At 32.2% G+C, this 22,335-nt stretch overlaps 1 protein-coding gene and 1 long non-coding RNA gene across 2 annotated transcripts in view; one reads left to right on the forward strand and one right to left on the reverse strand.

The window, feature by feature from the left end:
* lovit (loss of visual transmission) overlaps nucleotides 1-7,254 on the reverse strand; it is a 654,250-nt gene extending 646,996 nt beyond the window's left edge. Inside the window, exon 1 of the mRNA XM_070996020.1 lies at nucleotides 7,209-7,254. Within this exon, the coding sequence (XP_070852121.1) occupies nucleotides 7,209-7,239 (31 nt within the window). The 5' untranslated portion in view covers nucleotides 7,240-7,254. The remainder of the gene's footprint in view (nucleotides 1-7,208) is intronic.
* Nucleotides 7,255-12,175: 4,921 nt separating this feature from the next.
* On the forward strand, nucleotides 12,176-21,898 carry LOC136117504 (uncharacterized). The gene is made up of 3 exons (XR_011604060.1): nucleotides 12,176-20,587; nucleotides 20,661-20,717; nucleotides 20,783-21,898. It is a non-coding gene; the product is annotated as an uncharacterized lncRNA (long non-coding RNA).
* The last annotated feature ends 437 nt before the right edge of the window (nucleotides 21,899-22,335 follow it).

Genomic DNA, 22,335 nt, shown 5'->3' on the forward strand with positions numbered 1-22,335 from the left:
CGTTCTTTCTAATAATTATAACAACCGATATCATTTAATTTGTTCCTCAACTTCTATCCCTGTACTAAAAACTAAAATCTTAGCTCATTTGCTTTAATCTTGTTGATCTATGTTTTGTCCTGACTTTATTTGTTCTATGTACCTTCCTCGCGAACCGTATTTGCCCGAAATAAAAATGGGTCCGCGCGTAACAAGCACGTGCTTGGTGTCGTTTGGGCCACTTGTTTGTACTGCTTTTAGTGCATCAACGTTCAACAATATAATAAAATAAATGAGAAAATATTATAACAAGATACAAAATATGCTTCTGGCTTTTGAATCGTAATTAAAACTACAGGTACGGAAAATATTTTCTTGATCCCTTATCCGTATATAATATATATTTAATTATATATAATTGAATATGTTCGTAACACCAAAACAAATGAATAAATCTGTTATTATTGTCAAAATAGACTTCTTCCATGACAAATAAAATATTTTAAATATATAAAAATATAAAAAACTTCTGACTTTTTATTTCGATTTAAAATTACAAGTACTGAGAATGGAAAATATTTCCTTGACTGAGTTATATCGGCTTTTTGCGAGTTTTTGCGCGGTCGTAATTTCAACACCTATTATGGGACGTGTTAGAGCTAGAAGTCAGCCGTGAGGTCTTGGCGTGAGGCCCATGGTCTTGTCAATAGGCGTGCGCCTTCGGGCTTGTGCCCTCCTTTTATTGCGGTCAGGTGCGAATGTTCGGGAAGCTCTTGCTTGAAACGTTTTTGGGACATGTTTATGACCCACTCGCGGAAAGGAGAGAATCTTAGACAATTTACCATTTAAACGTTCTTGGGCGGAATTAAAATGTGTGTTTGCACCCAGAAAAATTGAGAACGAAGAAAACCGAGATCGGCTCTTCTCGGTTTTAGTATTGTGTCTTCTCACATTTTTCTTCTCGGTGTCATGACGGAAGCGATGTCGATTTTAGTATTCCGAACTAAAATCAATCTCGGTTCTGTGGTTGTTGACGAGGGACGTGAGGGGAAGACGTAGAAAAAATGAGACTGACTGGAGAGGAGAGGAAAGAGACCAAACTCCCCTCTTGAAGTTACCGTTGTCGAAGTTATCGAAGTAAGCGGCGCCTGTATGGCTGCAAATTCACTTCATTGTATATTGTGAAACTGTGCGGGTTAACAGTGTAATGAGTGACAACGAAGACGAGCAAAATTGGAGGACCTGCTTCAGGAATTTAAACTAATAAAAGTCCTTCCGTACTTACAGCGTAAGTAAAATGATTTTATTACAATTCGTGTTAGTGTGTTAGTTTATCTTTGATTTTTATTCAAACTCGGTTTTCTTACCAAAACGAAATCGGTAATGTAATCGGTTGTAATGTCTGTTTTGCATACATACATATATACACAAACATAAACGTAACGTAACGTAATCTAATAATTATTTGCTTATAAGCTAATGTGTGAAATAATGAAGTAAATTGGATGCTATTAACAAACACATATTTTTATGAACATATGTACGAGGTGTGTTCAAAAAGTAAGGTGACTTTTCAAATTTCGCGGGCATATTTTCGATTATCGATTTTTTTGTTTTGTTATGTTGGTACACTCTTCCCTAACATCTGTACCAAGTTTCAATTGAATCCCCCTTTTTTTTTAGTTGTGAGAGGCGTAAAGGTAACAAGTTGTTTTGCGTGCTCAGCGATTTTTTGCTATCGAAAAATATGGATCAAAGGATTTTCATCAAATCTTGAATCAAAACGGGAAAAGGAACCAAAAACCGACAATAGCGGATGCTCAACTTTCGATGGTACTACGGCTTTCAAGCTTGAATGACTATGAACGTCGTATCAACAATATAGTCAGGGAAAAGTATTTAGAGGGATCAACAATACAGCCATTTATAATTATTCAAGCATCGTCTGAGCTGGAGTTCTTAGATTTCTTTGTTTACTTTGAGAAGTCGCTGGTAAAGTGTGACTCCTTCCTAAAAAGCAAAGATTTGTGTTTTAAGTGTTTCATGTCTTACTCGCTGAGCTACCCGAAAGCCTCAGAGCAAGCTTGGTAGCAGTTCAAAAGATAATTTTCGAAATAGACACCGCTTATGACATAAGATCATCGAATTTACAAAATTTAATCGATTTCATGAATAAAAATTAATTTTTTCAATATTTATATCTGCTATCGCTGTCGAAAATTATTTTCAACGCCCAACAATTTAATATCCCGTTTAAAGATTAAGCACCTGTTAACAAGAACATCCTTGATGCTGCCTTGTCAGCAGGATGGCTGCACACAAATTTTTACAAATTTCCTGAGTTTTCGGCGGCACTTAATTAGATTACATACGCAATCAATTCCAAATCGAAGAAATTCATGTGAAGAATTGTTATTCTCTAAGTACAATCAAACCGTTGAAGAAGTTAAAGAAAAGGACGAGAAAGAACAAACAAATTTATGTTTTGAAGCCCAAAGCATACAATCAATCATAGACGATTTAAAACAAAAATCGCTTGAATTTACTTTAAGTTTATATGATCTAACTTTAATGCCGAGGAAACACGTATTGCAAATTCAAAACAATATTGTAGTTTTACTTTGCTCTGTGTCTACAGCTATTGAAAAGCAAGTTAGTCTGGATACAGTGAATAGAATTAATCCGATTCTTGGTTTTTGCAAAGATCCATAGTAGTAGGGAAAGATGGGTTCTGGGACAATTAGCATATTAATGGCCCCCGGCCCCCCCTCCCCCCCTCATTATCGTATGCGGGTTCTGGGACAATTAGCATAATCCAATAAATAAACTGATTTTAATGGGCTTTGAAGTCATAAAAATGTCACGATCATGTCTATAAAGATTATACTTAATTGCCCCCATCGCCCCCACATCTCCATGTGACAATATTGATCATGTATCCTTCCCCTCATTATGTGCAATTAATAGTCAGGTGAGAAAGGTGCACGTGAGAAAGGTCGCACAACCATAGTATCCAAAGGTTGTTATCTTAGAGGAACATATCCGATCATGTTGGGGAAAGGTGTGATCACGTACCCTTTTGCCTCATTATCACAGGTGTTGCTGTGCACGTGTGAAAGGTCGCACACCCAAAGTATTCAAAGATGGTTATCTTAGAGGAACATGTCCGATCATGTTGGGGAATAATGTTTCCTATGATTGTAAAACTAATTTAGAAATCAAAAGAACCCCAATAAAATAAATCTCACAAGTTAATGATTCTCAGATGTGGAATATTTTCAAATACACATTTTTGTTTCCGCCCCAGAACGTTTAACTGGTAAATTGTCTAAGATTCTCTCCTTTCCACAAATGGGTCATAAACATGTCATAAAAGGGATTCAAGCAAGAGCTACCCGAACATGCGCACCTGTCAATTACCTGACCGCAATAAAAGGGACACATGCACAACCCAGAAGGCGCACGCTCATTGACAAGATCATGGGCCTCACGCCAACGACCTCATACGAGCTCATACGACGTTCCCATAATAGGGGTTGAAATCACGAATGCGCAACAACTCACAAGTGGCAGACATATCTCAGTCAAGGAAATATTTTCCATTCTTCGTACCTGTAATTTTAACTCGAAATAAAAAGTCAGAAGTAGCATAATAATACATTTATTCATTTATTTTGGTATTGCGAACATTTTTTTTATGTTATTTAATCCTTTTCATTCTTTTTTCTAGATTATAGTATATATTCATAATGTTGAGTGCTTCCTTTTTGTAATCCGAAATTCGATGGCATACACAAGTATCAACTCCCTCAGTGGCTGCATCATTGCTCCACACGCAGGTGTCCATATGATTTCCATGAATAGATGTTTTTATATTACCTCGTTCACATTCAAAGAGTTTTGATTGTATGAACTGGAGCCGTACATAGTGTGCATTGAACAGAATTCCGTCAAATACATTCAAAAAGTTATATATTTTAACTGAATGCATGTTGTCTATCTAAGTCAACAATCTCGTCTTACCCTTTTAAATATGCTTACACGATTTATAAGGAAACTTCTACAGGTTTTCATCTTCTTCTTTTACCCAAAAAATATGCATTCTCGAAATTCAACAAATGAAAATCTTTGATTTTTCCTCTTCTTTTACCCAAAAATGTGCATTCTCGAAATTCAACAAATGAAAATCTTTGTTTTTTCCCTAACTCGAAATGATTTTTTCCAAACTGTCCCCTATTGGCTACCTGAGTATGATGGTGTGTCTAAAAAATGACCTTTCCTTTCCCACCTGCAGCAAAGTATGTGCGACCTCTTCTAACCAACACTCTCCTTTATTCTATGATTTTGTGTCTCCTTTATCGATTTGATGGTGTCCTATTGGTTACACTTGTATCAAATATTTTTCAAAATCAATACTTCTCATCTCTTCTAACCAATGAATAGTCGATGTAACCTACTAGAATTGCCTATATTGTTTTCAAATTTAAAAAAATCTTTAGTATGCATCTCTCATCTTCAATATTATCGTTCACGCCCACTTCAAACACTATAAATGATCGAGGACAATAGTTAGTCTACCAAAAATAGTCTTGAAGTGGGATACTCTGCTACGTCAAACACAACTTGAGTAAAAGTGAAAAAAGTGATCGTGAAAAAAGAATTTTACCAAAACGAATAAAATAAAAATGAATAACCAAAACCAGTTTTGTCAATCCTGCAAGTGTTTCTTGCTAAAGAATAAGTGGGCAAATCATGTCCGTTCGGAGTTGCATAAGCGAAATGCAATTCAACCCCTTGACGGAAGAGTCAAAAAAATTTCCGAGGGATTCAAGGGAAGAATACTACATTACATGTATGTAAACGATGGATCGGACTTGATCTTACCAGAGAGTTTCTTGAGTGAAGCTGGATTGTCCCTGCTACCTCATCTCAGCATTCTGTTAGAAAGTTATACTTCAGCAAAAGTCAACTTTGAACTGTTTGCAGAGTATATACTTTTTAAAGATGAATCTGAAGAAATTGATATGAAAAGTTTTCAAAGTAAAATGACGATCATGAACAAAGATTCTGACTTAGAAAATATCTTCCATGAACATACCATGGAAATAATTTCAAAAACACAAGAATTTCAAGAGAGAGATAGTGGATGGTCTCTTATAAAATTGATTCGCTTGGAAATGAATGTGAATCATTATACACCGATGGCTGGTTCATCTTTCATACCACTACCTCGTTTCCTTTTAACGAAAAAAGCAATAGTTAACGTTTGTAACGAAAATGACCACTATTGTTTTAAATGGGCTTTGATTTCTGCCTTGAAAATTGTTAACAGGCCGCAAAGATGTTCGGCATATAATATTGATATATCGCTGGAGATAATTCGAATAAGTGATGAAATAATATTAGATTTCACAGGGTTGACTTTCCCCCTTGAAATAAAATGTATAAAAAATTTTTTAAAGAAGAATACTCATATGAGTTTAAACGTATTCGGATATAATGAAGAGACTAGGGAAATAATTGGACCACTTTTTCAATCGGAAGTGGAAAAGCCTCTTCATATCAATATGATGTTTTTGGAAGAAGGTGGAAATGGACATTACATGTACATTAAAAATATTTCAAGGTAAATTCTTTTATTCATTTTTATCTCTTTTAAGCAATTAAATAATTTGTATATATTTCTCTTTCAAAGACTAATGACTGCTCAGAGAGGAAATCAGAAGAGGGCGCAATATTTCTGCAATGTGTGTTTAAATTTTTCCAAAACTGAGGAAGCTGCATTGAAACACAAAACGCTCTGAAGTAAAAAGGTCTCAAAGATGCCACACCCCCAGAATAATACATTGGAATTTACCCAGGTTCAACATCAGCTTCAAGTTCCATTCGTTGTCTACGCGGATTTTGAATGCATTCTGGAACCGAAAAATCTTGAAGTGAGCCCTAAATTATTTAATATTAATGAACATATTCCAATATCATATGCGTATTATATAAAGTGTGCTTTTGATTCTAGACTAGATAAATTTGTTTTAGAAACAGGAAAAAATTCGGGAGTAAGTTTTGTAGATTCATTGATAAAAAATTTAACTAAATTGAGTGATGACTACTTAAATAAAATAGTTCCTATGAGAATGACTTTGGATGACCAGAAAATATTTGATAATTCATTGAATTGTTCTATTTGTCAGAAAGATTTAGGGACTGATAGGGTTAGAGATCATTGTCATTTCGCAGGTCGCTTTAGAGGTGCAGCCCACTCTAAGTGTAACATTGATTATAAAGTAAACAAATTCATACCAGTATTTTTTCATAATTTTTCAAAATACGACTGTCATTTGTTTATTCAAGAGTTGGGAAAGATTCCCGGTGAAATTTCCGTAATACCAATAAATAAGGAAAACTATATTTCTGTCTCGAAGAAAATAAAAAGTTTAAGTGGAAATAGTTTTGAAATTCGTTTTCTCGATACATATAGATTTCTGCCATCAAGTTTAGATTCCCTAGCTTCTAATTTAGTTGACGATCAATTGAACACTGTAAAATCGTTTTTCAGTAATGATATAGAATTTCGACTAATGCGTAAGAAGGGTATATTTCCCTATGAATATTTAGATTCCGCCAGTAGACTCGAGGAAACTTCCCTCCCACCAAGGGAAGCATTCTATAGTAATTTAACGGAAAGGGAATGCTCTCAGGAAGATTATGATCAAGCTCTTAAAGTTTGGTCGCATTTCTCTTGTTCCACTCTTAAAGATTATTTAGAATTATATTTAAAAACAGATGTATTTCTTTTAACCGACATTTTTGAAAACTTCCGAAAAATTTGTATGCAAATTTATTCACTTGACCCAGCTCAGTATTTTACGACACCAGGTCTATCTTGGGAGGCAATGTTGAAATCTACAAATATTCAACTTGAATTGCTGACAGATATAGATATGTATAGATTTATTCAAAGTAGCATTCGAGGTGGTTTAGTTCAATGTTGTCATAGATATACAAAAGCAAATAACAAATATTTGTCAGATTATGATTCCTCGAAGGAGTCTTCATTTTTAATGTATGTAGATGCGAATAACTTGTATGGTTGGGCAATGTCACAACCTTTACCATATAAAGATTTTAAGTGGATGTCTACCACAGACATAGACAATTTTGATATTAATAATATTCCAATCGATAGCAAATACGGTTATTTTTTGGAAGTGGACTTAATATATCCATACCGTTTACATGATCTTCATAATGATCTTCCATTTTGTCCGTCAAATTGTCTGGCCTCAAAAGAGGATAAGGTAAGAAAATTAATTGCTGACCTGGGAAATAAGAAAAATTATGTAATACATTATCGGAATTTGCAACAATGTATACAGAATGGGTTAGTATTGAAAAAGATCCATAGAGGTGTTCAGTTTTTACAAAAGCCTTGGTTAAAGAATTACATTGATCTAAACACTTTACATAGGCAAAATGCAAAAAATAAATTTGAAAAAGATTTTTTTAAATTAATGAATAATTCTGTTTACGGAAAAACAATGGAAGATCCCGAGCGCAGGGTCGATATTAAGCTTATTAGTTCATGGGAAGCTCCGGATAACTCCAAGACTGGACGAAAAGCACATTGTGCCAAAACTTTAATTTCAAAATCCAATTTTCATAGTGCAAGTAGGTAGTTAATACGGGAGCTGGCTCACTAGGTAATAAATCATGTCAAAAAAGGAGGTGGGGGTGACCCTAATTAGTCACGCATGGTTGCACACTGACCCTAATTAGTCACGCATGGTTGCACACAGGTGTTCTAATGACCTACTTAGCATAATTAATTCAAAAAGGGGGGTGTTGCTGACCCTAGTTAGATGAGCATGGTTGCACACAGGTCACTTAATGAGGTTAGAAAGTGGTGTGTAGGAGTGTGAGAGAGTGGTGTTTTGATATGTCTTGTTTTGTCTTGTCTTTTTCTCAAGCTAAAGGTGCGTGTGTGATAGGGGTGTTTTGTCATGCGTGGAATTTTGTGGACTGCAATGGTTGCACACAGGTCACTATGTTGCTTCTAACTTGTGTTAGAACGCGTTATGCGTGGGCGTTTTGTTGAGTCAATTAGGGTTGTAGGTGACACCTGGCTTGCGTGTGTGATAGGGGTGTTTTGTCATGCGTGGGATTTTGTGGAGTGCAATGGTTGCACACAGATCACTATGTTGCTTCTAACTTGTGTTAGAACGCGTTATGCGTGGGCGTTTTGTTGAGTCAATTAGGGTTGTAGGTGACACCTGGCTACGGTCTTGTGGTCAAAAGGTGTTGGTTTGAGGGATATTAGACCGCATACTTTTGTGGTGTGAAACAAGCGTGAGTTCGGTAACCTCCCCCTCTTTAGCGAGCATTAGATGGGAAAGTGAGCGTGGGAGTGTAACAAAAACGTTGTTTTGTTATGCGTGGGCGTTTTGTTGATTCAATTAGGGTTGTAGGTGACACCTGTTAGTGTAACCTGCCTACGGTCTTGTGGTCAAAATGGTGACTGTGGTGGTGGTGGTTCCTAACAGAGTCAAATACGTTTTTCTTTAATCATATTTGAAAATTTTTTCTCATGCGCTTACATGAGAGAGAAAACGGTTACCTTCTAAGTTTTCAAAAAATGTATGTGTTAAGGAGAAATGTGGAAAGTAGTTCAGTTTTAGAAAACTATTCGTTTTACAAGGGGTGTTTTGTCATGCGTATGAATTTGTAAAACTATATTTAGGCGGAGGAGGAGGAGGAAGGGAAGTTGTTTTTCTATGCGTGGGCGTTTTGTTGATTCAATTAGGGTTGTAGGTGACACCTGTTAGTGTAACCTGGCTACGGTCTTGTGGTCAAAAGGTGTTGGTTTGAGGGATATTAGACCGCATACTTTTGTGGTGTGAAACAAGCGTGAGTTCGGTAACCTCTCCCCTCTTTAGCGAGCATTAGATGGGAAAGTGAGCGTAGGAGTGTAAGAGGGATGGTGGTGGTGGCGGTGCTTGTGGTGGTGGTTCCTAACAGAATATACACATTTATACACAAAAACAAATGAGATCGTTTGTTTAGTCAAATACGTTTTTATTTCTATATATTCGTCTTAAATTAGTTTACATTGAGTCTTTTAAATAAATGAATGTATCTTTCCATCAATTTTAAGGCGTCTTCTTCTCTCTTTTCAACATGCATACACCTGCAAGTGTCAGGTCCAACTTTACAATCATCATATGCCCATGCACAGGATGATAGGTGTTCTCCATACTTTGAATGAATTAGTGGGGTGGCTTCTACATCTTTAAAAAATGTATGAAATGATTTCAATTTCGTAGCATGTTCCTTGAAGATCTCACTTCCATGCTCCCTTAAGAACTCTTCAATTTTTGAGGAAATCATTTTTTCTTTCAACGTAATAGTCTGAATGTTTATCTTAAACTAAAGTTTGGTAGAGATAACTCGTTGTATTATACTTAGAAAACAGATGTTAAAAAATGCAACAGCTGATGATAGACCCACCCTCGAAAACAAATTCAAAACAATAGAAAATTTTTTTTTTTGGTTTTCTCTTTATTTAAAAATTTCAATATATGATGAAATTAATTTTCTAACTCTATATTGTTGAATTACAAAATGAAAACAAGCACAAGTTTCTATATTATCATTAGAAAATGTACATAAATTTAAATGTTCTCCAAATGTTGTTTTTATAAACTCCTTTACGTCAGTACCCATGAACATGTTCCTTGTCTCCAGTAGTAATTTCAAGTCCTCTTTTGAAATCATATTTCCAAATGTATTAATAAAAAAATTAATTTTATTTATTAAAGATGAATAAGTCGGTATATTAAGATTGTTATTAGAATCAGTCATTTCGTAAACTTATTTTCCCGACTCTCAAAATGTGAATGAATTGTTTAAAAGGTGTTTAGGAGTTTTCGTTTGTGTAAAAGTTTAAGATTTTATGAGCATTGTTCAGAGAGCAGACACCATCCCGAGCATGTAATGAACAATATGGAAAGTGCTTTCCATCCATTATTTTTAGAGAGGGACAACCAATTTCATCAATGTTAATTACATTATCAATTTTTAAAAATTTTTGTAGGAATAACCTTTTTTGATATCCCTTACAAATTATTTCCTGTTTTCTAATTATTTCTCTTAGATACATTTGTGTTTCTTTGAAAAAGTATACTCCATCATTCCAATAAATTTTGTGATGTTTTTTTGTTAGCCAAGTAGCTGTTTTTCTACATTTCTTATTCAATTCAATAAAATCATGTGGAGAGTGTATGATAAAATTAGAATTCAAGATTGTCTCGTTTTTGAATACGACTCCAATTTCCTTTAGAATAAATTTATTGTTGTTCCCAAGAAATCCTTGAACATCAATTGCAACAATATCTTCACTCATGATTGATTGATTAATTGTTAGACAATCCGCTGAACTAGACCATTCAACGGGTTATATTCAACTAAACGATCATGTATGAGCACGCAATATACTTGAACATTTTCGATAGCGGGCTTGGTAAGTTCAATTGAAATCCTAACATCAATGGGCCCCGATTTAACCATTTCATTTTGATATGATAAGTCAATTACGATAATAGGAGCTTTAGTTTTAAAGTCTGTAGGTGATAGTAAAGGAGATTCACTTCGGTTATAGTAGCTAGATTGAAACTTGCAGTACATATCATATAGGTGAGCAAATCGATCTTTATCAAAGTCCAAGTTTAAGTCATCGTAGGGATAAGTTTCAGAGTTTAAATAGACCTTTAGATTTCTTAAATTGTTTGTAATCAGATAGTGGTTATCTTTAAATCCAATTAAAGCAAATCGTGGACGTTCTCGGTTAGCAGCTAATTTAACATTCCAAACATGATTTGTTCCATTACTTAGTTTAGGATTAATGTATGTATCCCAACTACGGAATGCAATCGGTAGATTGGTTCCACTTTTTATAATATCATACATTTTAATTTTCGTTGAATCGCTGGGTGTTATATGAGGAATTTTCCATGTAATATTAGTCATATTGAGATGATATTTTCCGACTAATTGTGCATTCTCAAATTTATCTTGTTCAAGTACATCATTAAAATTTTTTGATATTAATAGTACTAGTTCATGTTTACAATTTAATAATACTTTTTTGAAATCTTCAGCAAATCCAAGTAGGTTTTTAAGGGGTATTGAAAAGTTGAAGTGGGGGCTTAAATTGAAAACGGGTCCTCCACTCCATCCAGAATTGTAAAGTCTCTTGCTTTCAAATTGATTTAAAGAAACAAAGTTTTTTATTGTAGAAGTAATACCACTAAATCTTGTTCTATCTATTTCAACACCATTGATTTCATAGCGTATTTCATCTAAAAAGTATGCCATACAATTATTTCTCATTTTCGCAATAACATTTTGAGTTTCTACCACTCCCCCTTCCTTAATTAGGGTAATATCTCCTTGAAAATTTAGAAGACTCTCATGGGGGAGTACATATAAATCTTGATTTTGGATTGTAATTCTTATCTCATCATTTGGTTTAAATGATTGTTGATAGGGTTGATAGCTGTGATATTCCTTCTTTGATATACTTTCATCAGAGAAAGGTTTTTCCCGTACTGCCAATATTTCATTCAACCCCATGACTTTAGTTAAACTCGCACTTTGAAGCCCAATGATTTAAGAATTAACTTATTTTTTTAATGTAAGTGTGTGTCTTTTTGGTTTCGATCCTCTTCCCATAACTTTATGTTTTAAAGTGTGCTGATGATGGTAGGTATCACCTCTTTTATTGTATATAATCATTGTATTAATCTTAAGTGTAAACGAATTGTATAGTTTTCACCGCGTAAATTTATTAATTCACCGTTCTGATCAGTTATGTGAATAGAGAGTGTACTTATTTCTCTAGTGTTGACTGGTAAGTAAATAAGATTGTGTGGTGTGATATTCATTTTATAGCCTGGTGGAACATTAATTCCAAATTCGTATAATGAATGATCTTGTCTACTATCAATATATGACCCGCTTATAATATTACATACTAAGCGTATTGTGTTTATTTTTAAAATGTTGACAGGTTGATCAGATATATATGTTTTTTTCAAGTCGGGATAAATTATTTTTTTATTGAAACCAAGCAATTGTCCAATGGAGTTGTTCCTATTAAAATAAATAGGTTCCTTGGTAGTTGTAATATGAACTTGAAGTGTGTTATTATTACTCTCCATTTGAAATGTTTTCTCAAGATCATAATCTTTTAGTTTATTTTTTAGAAAATCATAAATATCATTGAGTTCATATGACCCGATTGGAAGTTGAATTACTTTATCACCAATATGAAATAGATTATTATTTATATCAACATTGGGTATAGAGTTGTACATATGAAAGTCAATGAGTGCACACTCATATTCACCATTTGTCAGTTCAATGGGTGGGAAATAAGAAATGTTTGTAATGGGTTCATTACCATTTAATGTAAGAGTGAATGATCTACTCATTTTGGGGTCTAATAATGTACTGTGAAAATATAGCTTACAGAATGAAACTTATATTCTCAAATAATTATAAATTCATTAAAACCCTTCCTGTATCTTCCCTTTTCCATATCGTTATCTTTACTTATTATGAGGAATCCGTATTTATCACTCCAACACTTTTGACAAATTTTCATAAATGAATCATAGGACATATCAGTATTTACATGATCACGATATATATGACGCATATTTAAATCATCTTGTTTAAACATTATAATCATATTCGCGTTATCACGTATTAGATGTTTTGGAATATGAGTATATGTTTGGCATAGGTAAAAAGAATCTATATTTTTATGACGCCCCATACAGAAATATGAACGAATGTTGTTTTGTTTTTCACAAGCAACATCATCAAAAATCATAATAGAGTTTTCTTTAGCCTTAGCGGGTGGTAAAACTTCATCATTTTGTGAGAACGTATAATATCCCATTCCCTTTATCGGTTTAATTAGTTTCTCTAAATACTCATACTTTGGTTGATATAAACTCTTTGAGAATACATATATATTCTCAAATTTTAGCCCGTTTGGACTTTCAATAAGGCTGAGCATAACATTTGTTTTTCCACAGTTTGAGGGACCGACAACCAATGCTCTTATTGTATTGGGTAATAAAGAACTATGTCGTGGAACTGAATTTGTTAATGAATGATCACCACCCTCGATATTTCTAACACAGATTTCTTGTTTTTGACGTATTAAACGCATATTCACGTGTGTAATGTACTTCATTCGATGAGAAATGCTCCTTGATTAAACATTATATAAAATGGGTAAAAGTTTTTATAATTGTTGCAGTCAGAGTTCAAACTTGAAACGAGGTAGTGGTATTATCAACAAAATAATTAACACACTTCCATTTGAAGCACATATTCCTGGTTATAATTTTTGTGGACCTGGAACAAAGCTAAAACAAAGGTTGGAGCGCGGTGATCGTGGGATAAATCAATTGGATGAAGCTTGTAGAGTACATGATATTGCATATTCACAATATAAGGATCTAGCTGATCGACATAAGGCTGACGCAGTACTAATAAATAAAGCGTGGGAACGTGTTGGTTCAAAAGATAGTAGTATTGCAGAGAAAACAGCAGCATACTTGATTACAAATATTATGAAAACAAAAAAGAAATTCGGAATGGGTGTGAAAAAGGGAACAAAGAGAAAGTGTAAGAAAAGGAAATCAAAGGTAAAGAGTTTTTCAAATGTTATCCAAACAGGAATGCGGGCATTGAAAACTCAGAAGCCACTAGATCTAATGAGTGCGATTAAGGTTGCACGTAAAGCAGTCAATAAATCAATAGGCAGAAATAAAAAAAAAATTAAGATTCCTCGTATTATTAATGTACCGAAAATTGGTGGTTTTTTACCTATTGTACCCATTTTGACTGCACTAAGTGCATTAGGTAGTCTCGCCTCTGGTAGTGCAGCTATAGCTAAAACTATTAATAATGCAAATATGGGGAAAAAACAATTAGAAGAGAGTAAGCAACATAATAAGAAAATGGAAAGTATTAAGGTGGGTGAAGGTATGTTTCTTAAACCTTATAGAAAAGGTTATGGATTATATCTTAATCCATTTAGAGGAAATCCAAAAAACTAATTACTAAGCTACCTAAAAAACCTCTTTCAAATTTCGAAATTTTGAATTTTGCTCAAAAGTACATTCCACATTTCCGAGGTGTGTTTATGAGAGACTCACTCCCCAAATCTCCTTGGAGAGAAGAGTCAGGAATTATAAACCTAGATGATAGTTCATCAAATGGTACACATTGGGTAGCTTATAACAAAAATAAAAAAAGTATACATTACTTTGATAGTTTTGGAAATTTACAACCCCCAAAAGAAATTGTGAAATACTTGGGGAATAACATTAACTATAACTATGAGAGAAAACAAGACTTTAATAGTACCAACTGTGGACACCTGTCCCTCCAATTCTTACTCTCTCTATCCCACCCTAACTTTTACACTATGATCAAGTAATTTCTCTATGATTCTTGAAACCCACCCTATTTACATGCTGTTCACTGCTATGATTGGTTGATGCTAAATCAAGAATGAGAGAGAACAGGCAGGGTTAGTTTACCTCAAGGTATAAAAACTCGATCAAAAGTTATTCTAACACACATTTAAAAACCACCTGCAAACAGTCTCAACCTAAAAGTTTCAAGCTAAAACGTTCTCAGCCTAAAGTTTCAACCTAAAAAATCTTGCAATCATCAAAATCAACAACAATAAGAACAACATAAAAAACAGTTAAAACAGTAAGACAACAACAACAATTAAAACAGATACAACTGCTAAAAACAGCTGAAAACAACAACAAAACAGCTACATCCGCTAAAAACAACTAAAATTAACAACAAAAACAGCTACAACTGCTAAAAACAACTAAAATTAACAACAAAAACAGCTACAACTGCTAAAAACAGGTAAATTAAACAACAAAAAACAGCTACAACTGCTAAAATAACAACTAAAATTAACAACAAAAACAGGTAAAAGCAACAAAAACAACGAAAACAACTACAAGAAGAAACAACTACAAATGGTCAATCCGGGAATGATGAAAGTACTCAAGGAGTTTAATGGTAACGCACCAAAACCTCTCTTAACAAAGGCGAAGATGGAATCGGAGGTGTGCTACCCTATTCGACGTGCTCAACGTAAGAAAACCAGCTTTGGGATGACCCTCACTCTTGAACTTGAAGAGTATATGCTGTACTTGCCGGAACGATACTCAACTTTAGAGGATTCAACAATTGATTATATAAAAGATAATCTTTTTTGTATTATTAAAAGGAATGATAACAATCTCTATTTAGAATTAAATAAAGCTTAAAATGTTTTCATTTTTAATATTATTAATGTATCTATTTTGATAAATAAAAATAAAAATAAAAATAAAGTTTTATAAAACTCAAACTCAAACTCTTTGTTATAAATATTTAAATTATAGTACATTTTTCCCAGTAGCACATGAGTATCAGAGAAAACGACAACAATGAAGCGTAAACTTTTAGAACAGTTGACGAAAAGTAGAAATTCATTAAAAAGAAAATTTAATGAATTGAAACAAATAAAAAATGAGAACGTATCAAATTTGGAGGAAACTTTTAAACCTATTACAGAACCTTTACATGAATTACTCACTGAAAATAAAAAATTGAATAAAAAGGAATATATTAATGATACACATGATATTAAGACTAAGTTCAAGAAAGAGAATATAAGAGTACCTAAAAGTAAAAAAGAAAAAAGGGAACACGAGAGAGTAATCGAAAGTGATAGTGAGAGTGATGCTTATGTTGATGCTTTTTCACGACAGTCTCTTATAGATGAATCTGATGTTTCGCATCAGTCTCTTATAGATGAATCCGATGTTTCACAACAACCTCACACAGATGATTTAAATGAAAGTGTATATGAAGAAACCGGGGTGAAGTACAATCTCAACATTAATCAGTTAAAGCAAGAAAAGATTTTAGACAATAGTTATGGACCAAGAGAAGAAAATAATATTTTAATGTTGGGTAATACAACACTTAAAATTAAAAAAAATTTGATGGAATTAGGAAGTGGAAATTTATGGACTCTATCACCAGGTCTATACTCTTTAATTTTTCATAATAGTCCTAAGGATTATACTAAGAACGATTTAGAATCATATAAAAACATTTTAATTGAAACAAGTGCTCACAAAAGAAACTATCAACCAGATGGTCAAGTAAAGGGGAATCGTTCTAAAAAATATTCTTCAATTATTAAACCATTAATATCATCTTCAGTAAATGAAGAACATACTGGTTCTGGGTATATGAGACTACAAAAAATACCACCAAACTATGTATATTGGGATAATGTTAATGAACTTGTTGAAAGATTGCAACTCTTAATGGCATCGAGAGCGGCTGGTAATAATAACCATACTAATGAAATTCTTTCAATAATAGAAGAATTGCGGGAAGCAAAAATAATATATTAATAAAATAGAAAACATTTTCTCATTTTGTTTAATAGTAAAATGTCTATTGACAAGTTTGGTCACTTTTCAAATGATAGAGATTTTTCCTTGCTTTTCAAAAGGGAAGTTGAGAGTCTTACAGGTATATATATAGACACTGATGGTCACATAAATGTTCAGAAAAAAAGAATTAAAAACTCTTCAAAACCAATAAACGGAAATGATTTGGCTATTAAATTGTATGTTGATGATAAAATTAATGAAGCGAAATCACATCAAATGGAAACTATAACTAAATCATTTCAACTACGAAATAAAAGAGTATCAGAGCTGGAAAGTAAAGTAATAAAAATGATAACTCAAATGGAGTATATACATAATTCAATAAAAGAGTTTGTTGATAAATTGGAAAATTTTAACAAATTCATAAACCAACATTTAAAAAAACCTCCACCAATCATTCGTTCTGATCAGACACAAATAGATGGAATAATACTTCGGAAAAGTCCATTTGCACATCGTGTAAACGAAGAAGAAGTTTTAACAATTAATGTGGATCATACATAAATATACCAATCTTTCATTATTTATTTTATAATTAAAATGTCAGTTGATAAGTTTGGTTGTTTTTTAAATGAGAAAGAGTACTCAAGAGATATAACAAAAGGTCTAGAAAAATTTCAAAGTATACTTAATGATTATGATGGACATTTAAATGTTCAGAGGAAACGATTTAAAAATTCCCTACCCCCCATTCATGAAAATGATATTGCAACAAAGATTTATATTGATGATGAAATAAGTAAAGTAGTACAGAATACATCTAATGAAATTTCTAAGCAACCGCAGAAACAACAAATCTTTAGATTAAGACCTCGAATCAATAATATTGAGGGAAAAGTGAGTGAAATTTCTAAAAAATTGGAATTTCTCATGAAAACTTTTAATAAGGTAGTGGAGGATATAAATGAAATAGAAAGTAACATTTTCAATTATATAATTGCACCAACCTCAGTTTTAAAAGGTGAAACTGAATCTTTAGAGAAGAAACCATTTATACCAGATAAAATAAAGCTATGAGTAAACGAGATATTGTAAATGAGTTACATCGCCCATCATTCAAGAATTTCCCAAGACGTAGAGTTATAGTAAAGGGTGTTAATGATTTATGGCAGGCTGATTTGGTTGAAATGGGGGCATATGCATCATCAAATAAGGGGTATAGGTATTTGTTAACAGTAATAGATACATTTTCTAAATATGGATGGGGTGAAGCAATAAAATCAAAAAATGCAGATGAAGTTACAAAAGCAATGGAAAAAATAATGAAATCTGGTCGTGGAGTACCAAAGAATTTACAAACAGATAATGGAAATGAATTCTATAATAAACAATTTAGAGAATTGATGAAAAGATATGAAATTAATCATTACTCAACATTTAGTACTCTTAAAGCATCTATTGTGGAACGTTTTAATAGAACAATAAAAGAACTTATGTGGCGTGAGTTTAGTTTTAATGGAAAATATACTTGGCTTCAAATATACAAAGAGTTGATTAATAATTATAATAACAGGAAGCATAGAACGATTAAAATGAAGCCTATTGACGTCAATGCTAAAAATGAAAAACAGATTTTGATGAGATCATACAATCATCTAAAAATATTTACAAATGGGGACTTTAAAGAGGGGGATCATGTACGAATAAGTAAATATAAACATGTCTTTGAAAAAGGCTATACCCCAAACTGGACAACGGAAATTTTTCGAATTCGGAAAGTACAAAATACATCCCCCACCACATATTTACTTGAGGACTTGAAGGGTGATCCAGTACAAGGCGGTTTCTATAAACAAGAAATTAAAAAAACAAAATTCCCTAATACTTATCTTGTTGAAAAGATTGTGAAACAAAAAGGTGATTATGTGCTTGTGCGTTGGCTAGGCTTTTCAAAATCAGAAGATAGTTGGATTCATAAAAACGAAATTCTATAAACAACAAGTGGAAGCATAGAACAATTAAAATGTAGGCATTGACGTCAATGCGTGAAAATAAATTATGTTTCCTCTTCACAAGCACGCAATTCCTATTTATAAACGGAACGGAACTTGATTATGAGCTTGTGCGTTGGCTAGACTAAAAGAGTATATACAGATAAGAATTTTGGGTGGAACTTGATTATGTGCTTGTGCGTTGGGTAGGCCTTTCAAAATCAGAAGATAGTTGGATTCATAAAAACGAAATTCTATAAACAACAATAAAAATGTAGACATTGACGTCAATGCGTGAAATAAATTATGTTTCTTCACAATCACGCAATTCCTATTTATAAAGTGTGAAGAAAAGCATGTACAGATAAGAATTTAAACAGAACGTTACATATTTATATATACAAATCTGGAGGGTATAAAGGCAGAAGAATTTCAAAAAGTGTTCAGTTTCCATCTATTCGTTCACGCAACTCAATTTCGGATCGTTTGCTTATTCATTCGATAGTTCGTTTGTTCGATTGTCAAAAAAAAAACAAAACCAAAATTAAAATGACGGTTTTTATAATATTTTTTGTGATACTTTCCCTCTTTAATCCGATGGTGAAAATGGTACCACTCCCCAATGAAATGACTTTAATTGAAAACCCATCGACTTCCAATAATTCGATTGGGTTATTTATCAATGTTCCAAAACTAAAAAAAATCATTAAAATTGACTTAAAATTTGAGATCCTAGAGGACAGTCATATTTTTATGGATCTCATAAACAAGACAAGTGATGAAAGTGAGATACCAAACTTAAAAAGTGAACTCGATACTAAAATATTTAATGCTATTAATGGTAGCATTAATGAAAAAGACTTAACAACAAGTACAAGTGCAAGTACAGTTGAAGAAGAAGAAATATCTACATCAACATCTACTACAACTACATCTACCTCAACTACAACAAGTGCAACTACACCTACAATGAGAAGGGGAATTCTGGAGGAGGAGGAGGAGAAGGAAGAAACAACAACTACAACAACAGCAACTACATTAAAAAAAGAACTTCTGGAAGAAGATACAACAAAAACAGCTACATCAACAACTACAACCCCAACCAATCTTTTTGATTTTAATAGCGAAAATGAAAGTGTTGATCACATAGAAAATAAGAACATAGGAGAAGAAAAATCAGAAAAAATTTATATGGGTATAATTGATAGTGAGAGAGAATTTGAAAACGTAAGTCGAGCACCAACATTTAGTAATACGTCACAAGAATTAGTGTTGGGGATCAGTGATAGTGATACAGAATTTGAAAGTGTAAGTCGGGTTCCAATAAAAAGGAACACTACTCATAAATTAAAAAGCACTGAAAACATACACAACTCTCAAATCGAATTCACAAAGAGAGCTATAATTGAGAATTTTAAGCAAAAATTAGTTGAAAATGAAAGGAGAATAGGAGGGCATATGGATTTGGGAAGAAGGGGTCTAAACAGATTCTTTACCATCCAATACAAAACTGCTACAGTAGGAGTTAAATGTCATTACAATAATATATATAGAAGAACACATTCTAGACGAAGTCTAAGTAAATCTAAGCGTATGAATTTAAAATATTTATCTAATCGCCAACGCCATCAAAAATCTAAACGCAATACTAATACCCCCTTAGCAACTTTAAGAATAAATTGTTTTGAATTTGCAGAAGTTTTATCCCAAACAGTAATTAATGCAGAGAGACGAAAAGACAGGATTGTCTATGAAAAAATATCAAAGGATGCTGATCTTCTCTCCAAACAAGAGAGTAAAAGAGAAGAGATAGAAGAAGAAGAAACAGGTTATCTTAGTGATGGCCCGCAAATCCAAGAAATTGAAATAGAGGAAGCAGAAAGAATTAATGGGATATATTTAAGAAAGAGAAATTTAGCAGCTCAAATGATGCTTGAATATTTAAATAAAAAAGAAAGTCAGATTAGTACAGATAAAATATCAATTAACGATATTAACGATTTCAAAATAACTAATAGTGATATTATAACATAATCTGATTTAGTAGGGAAATATGTTTATTTTTACAGAATATAAAAATAGAAGATGAAAATAATAATTCGAGTAAATTAAAAAAAGGTGAGTTTAATATATATATATATATATATATAATTTTATATACTAATATATATATATATATATATATTTTCAGAACTCCAAAACATAAATAAAAAAGTTGAAAATAATATTTCGGATGGAGCTCAAAAAGGTTGGTTAAATACATATAAAATAATATTTGTATATATATATATAGTAAAATATTTATATTTTCAGATCTCCAAAACATTAATAAAAAAGAGGATGGTAAATTTTCTCATAATTTGTATGGTGATGACGATGATGATGATGATGATGATGATGATGACCATGATACAATCCTTTATGATGATGATCTAGTGAGGATGAAACTATTCTTGTTGAGGGTGGTATAGATAACTATGTTCAAACTATACCGTTTAATTTAGATGAAGATAATGATAAATACATTAAATCAATTCCTTTAAGTAATGATGACAATAAAGTATATAGATTACAGGGTGGTATAGATAACTATAAACAAACTATACCACTAAATATAGAAGAAAGTAAACAAATTGAATGTAATTCAAAGAAAATATTGTAATTCTTCTGTTAAATTCAAATTTTCATGTTCTGTTAATTCTCATAAATTTTAACATTACCCTGTAAGTAAAAGCGATGTTTGTTCTGTTAAATAAAAATTTTAAAATAATAATAATATTGTGAATTGTAATATTTAGTTTATACATTACCTTACATTTTACCCTTTAAATAAAAAAGCGTTGTTTGTTCTGTCTTATTTACAATTATAGAGTACATTTATTCATTTTTTTTACAATCTAATAAATTTAATTCTAGTTCTGTATAAAACATTTCAAATTCACATTCATATATATTTTTCTTAAATTTTTCTATTTCACTCTCTTGATAATTATTTCTATTAGAACAATTCTCTATTTCTTTTATTCTTTGTTCATAAACATAAATATTTGAATCCATTTCATTAAGTTTATTTTCTAATCTTTTTTCATCTATTTTATAATGGCCATATTGTAGTGTATTAATTTTATTGTCTTGTATAAGAACCTTTGTGTCTTTATGACTGAGAACTACTTTTTTACATTTAATTGTTGATAAAAGATGATTTTTAGATCTAATCATTGACATAGAGCCTACCACTTCCTCTTCCGAAAACAAACATTTTTTAAAACTATTAAAAGTTAGTTGATCTATTGCACTTCTTTTAACACCCTTTGATTTTTTCACTGTTTTTTCAGAGCTGTCATTACTATTAGATGTTTTAAAGGCATACATTTTTGATCTCAAACCAACAAATTCAGTCATAGGTCTTCCATTGAGTTCATCTTTAAAAAACCCCAACCTTTTTTTATTAGCTTTAGGAAAATTATAGAGATTAAGTAATTCATCAGAATAATCTGATGTATCAAACTTCATCTCAACATCATTCCGAATATCTTTATAAAAATCTTCAGTGTTAATGGTATATATAAAAGAATCTGTATCCATATAATTTAATTGAACATTTTCATTGTATTTAGGTTTGATATAATTATAATGAAAATCATACATTTTCCATTTCGATAAATCTAATACAGCAAAACCTAAATATAAAGGTTTGTTGTACAACACATTTAATCTTTTCATTTGAAAGGCAAAGAAGTTTTCTGAAAACTGTTTGACACTATGGAAGTTTGACTTTGAAATAAGAGATCTACCGCAATGCCTTTTTGGACCAGAAGAATCGGATGGTGAAGCACTTTCCCATTCAGTAATTAATTTAATATTAA

The sequence above is a fragment of the Drosophila suzukii genome, chromosome 3, assembly GCF_043229965.1.
Source record: "Drosophila suzukii chromosome 3, CBGP_Dsuzu_IsoJpt1.0, whole genome shotgun sequence".
NCBI lineage: Eukaryota > Metazoa > Arthropoda > Insecta > Diptera > Drosophilidae > Drosophila > Drosophila suzukii.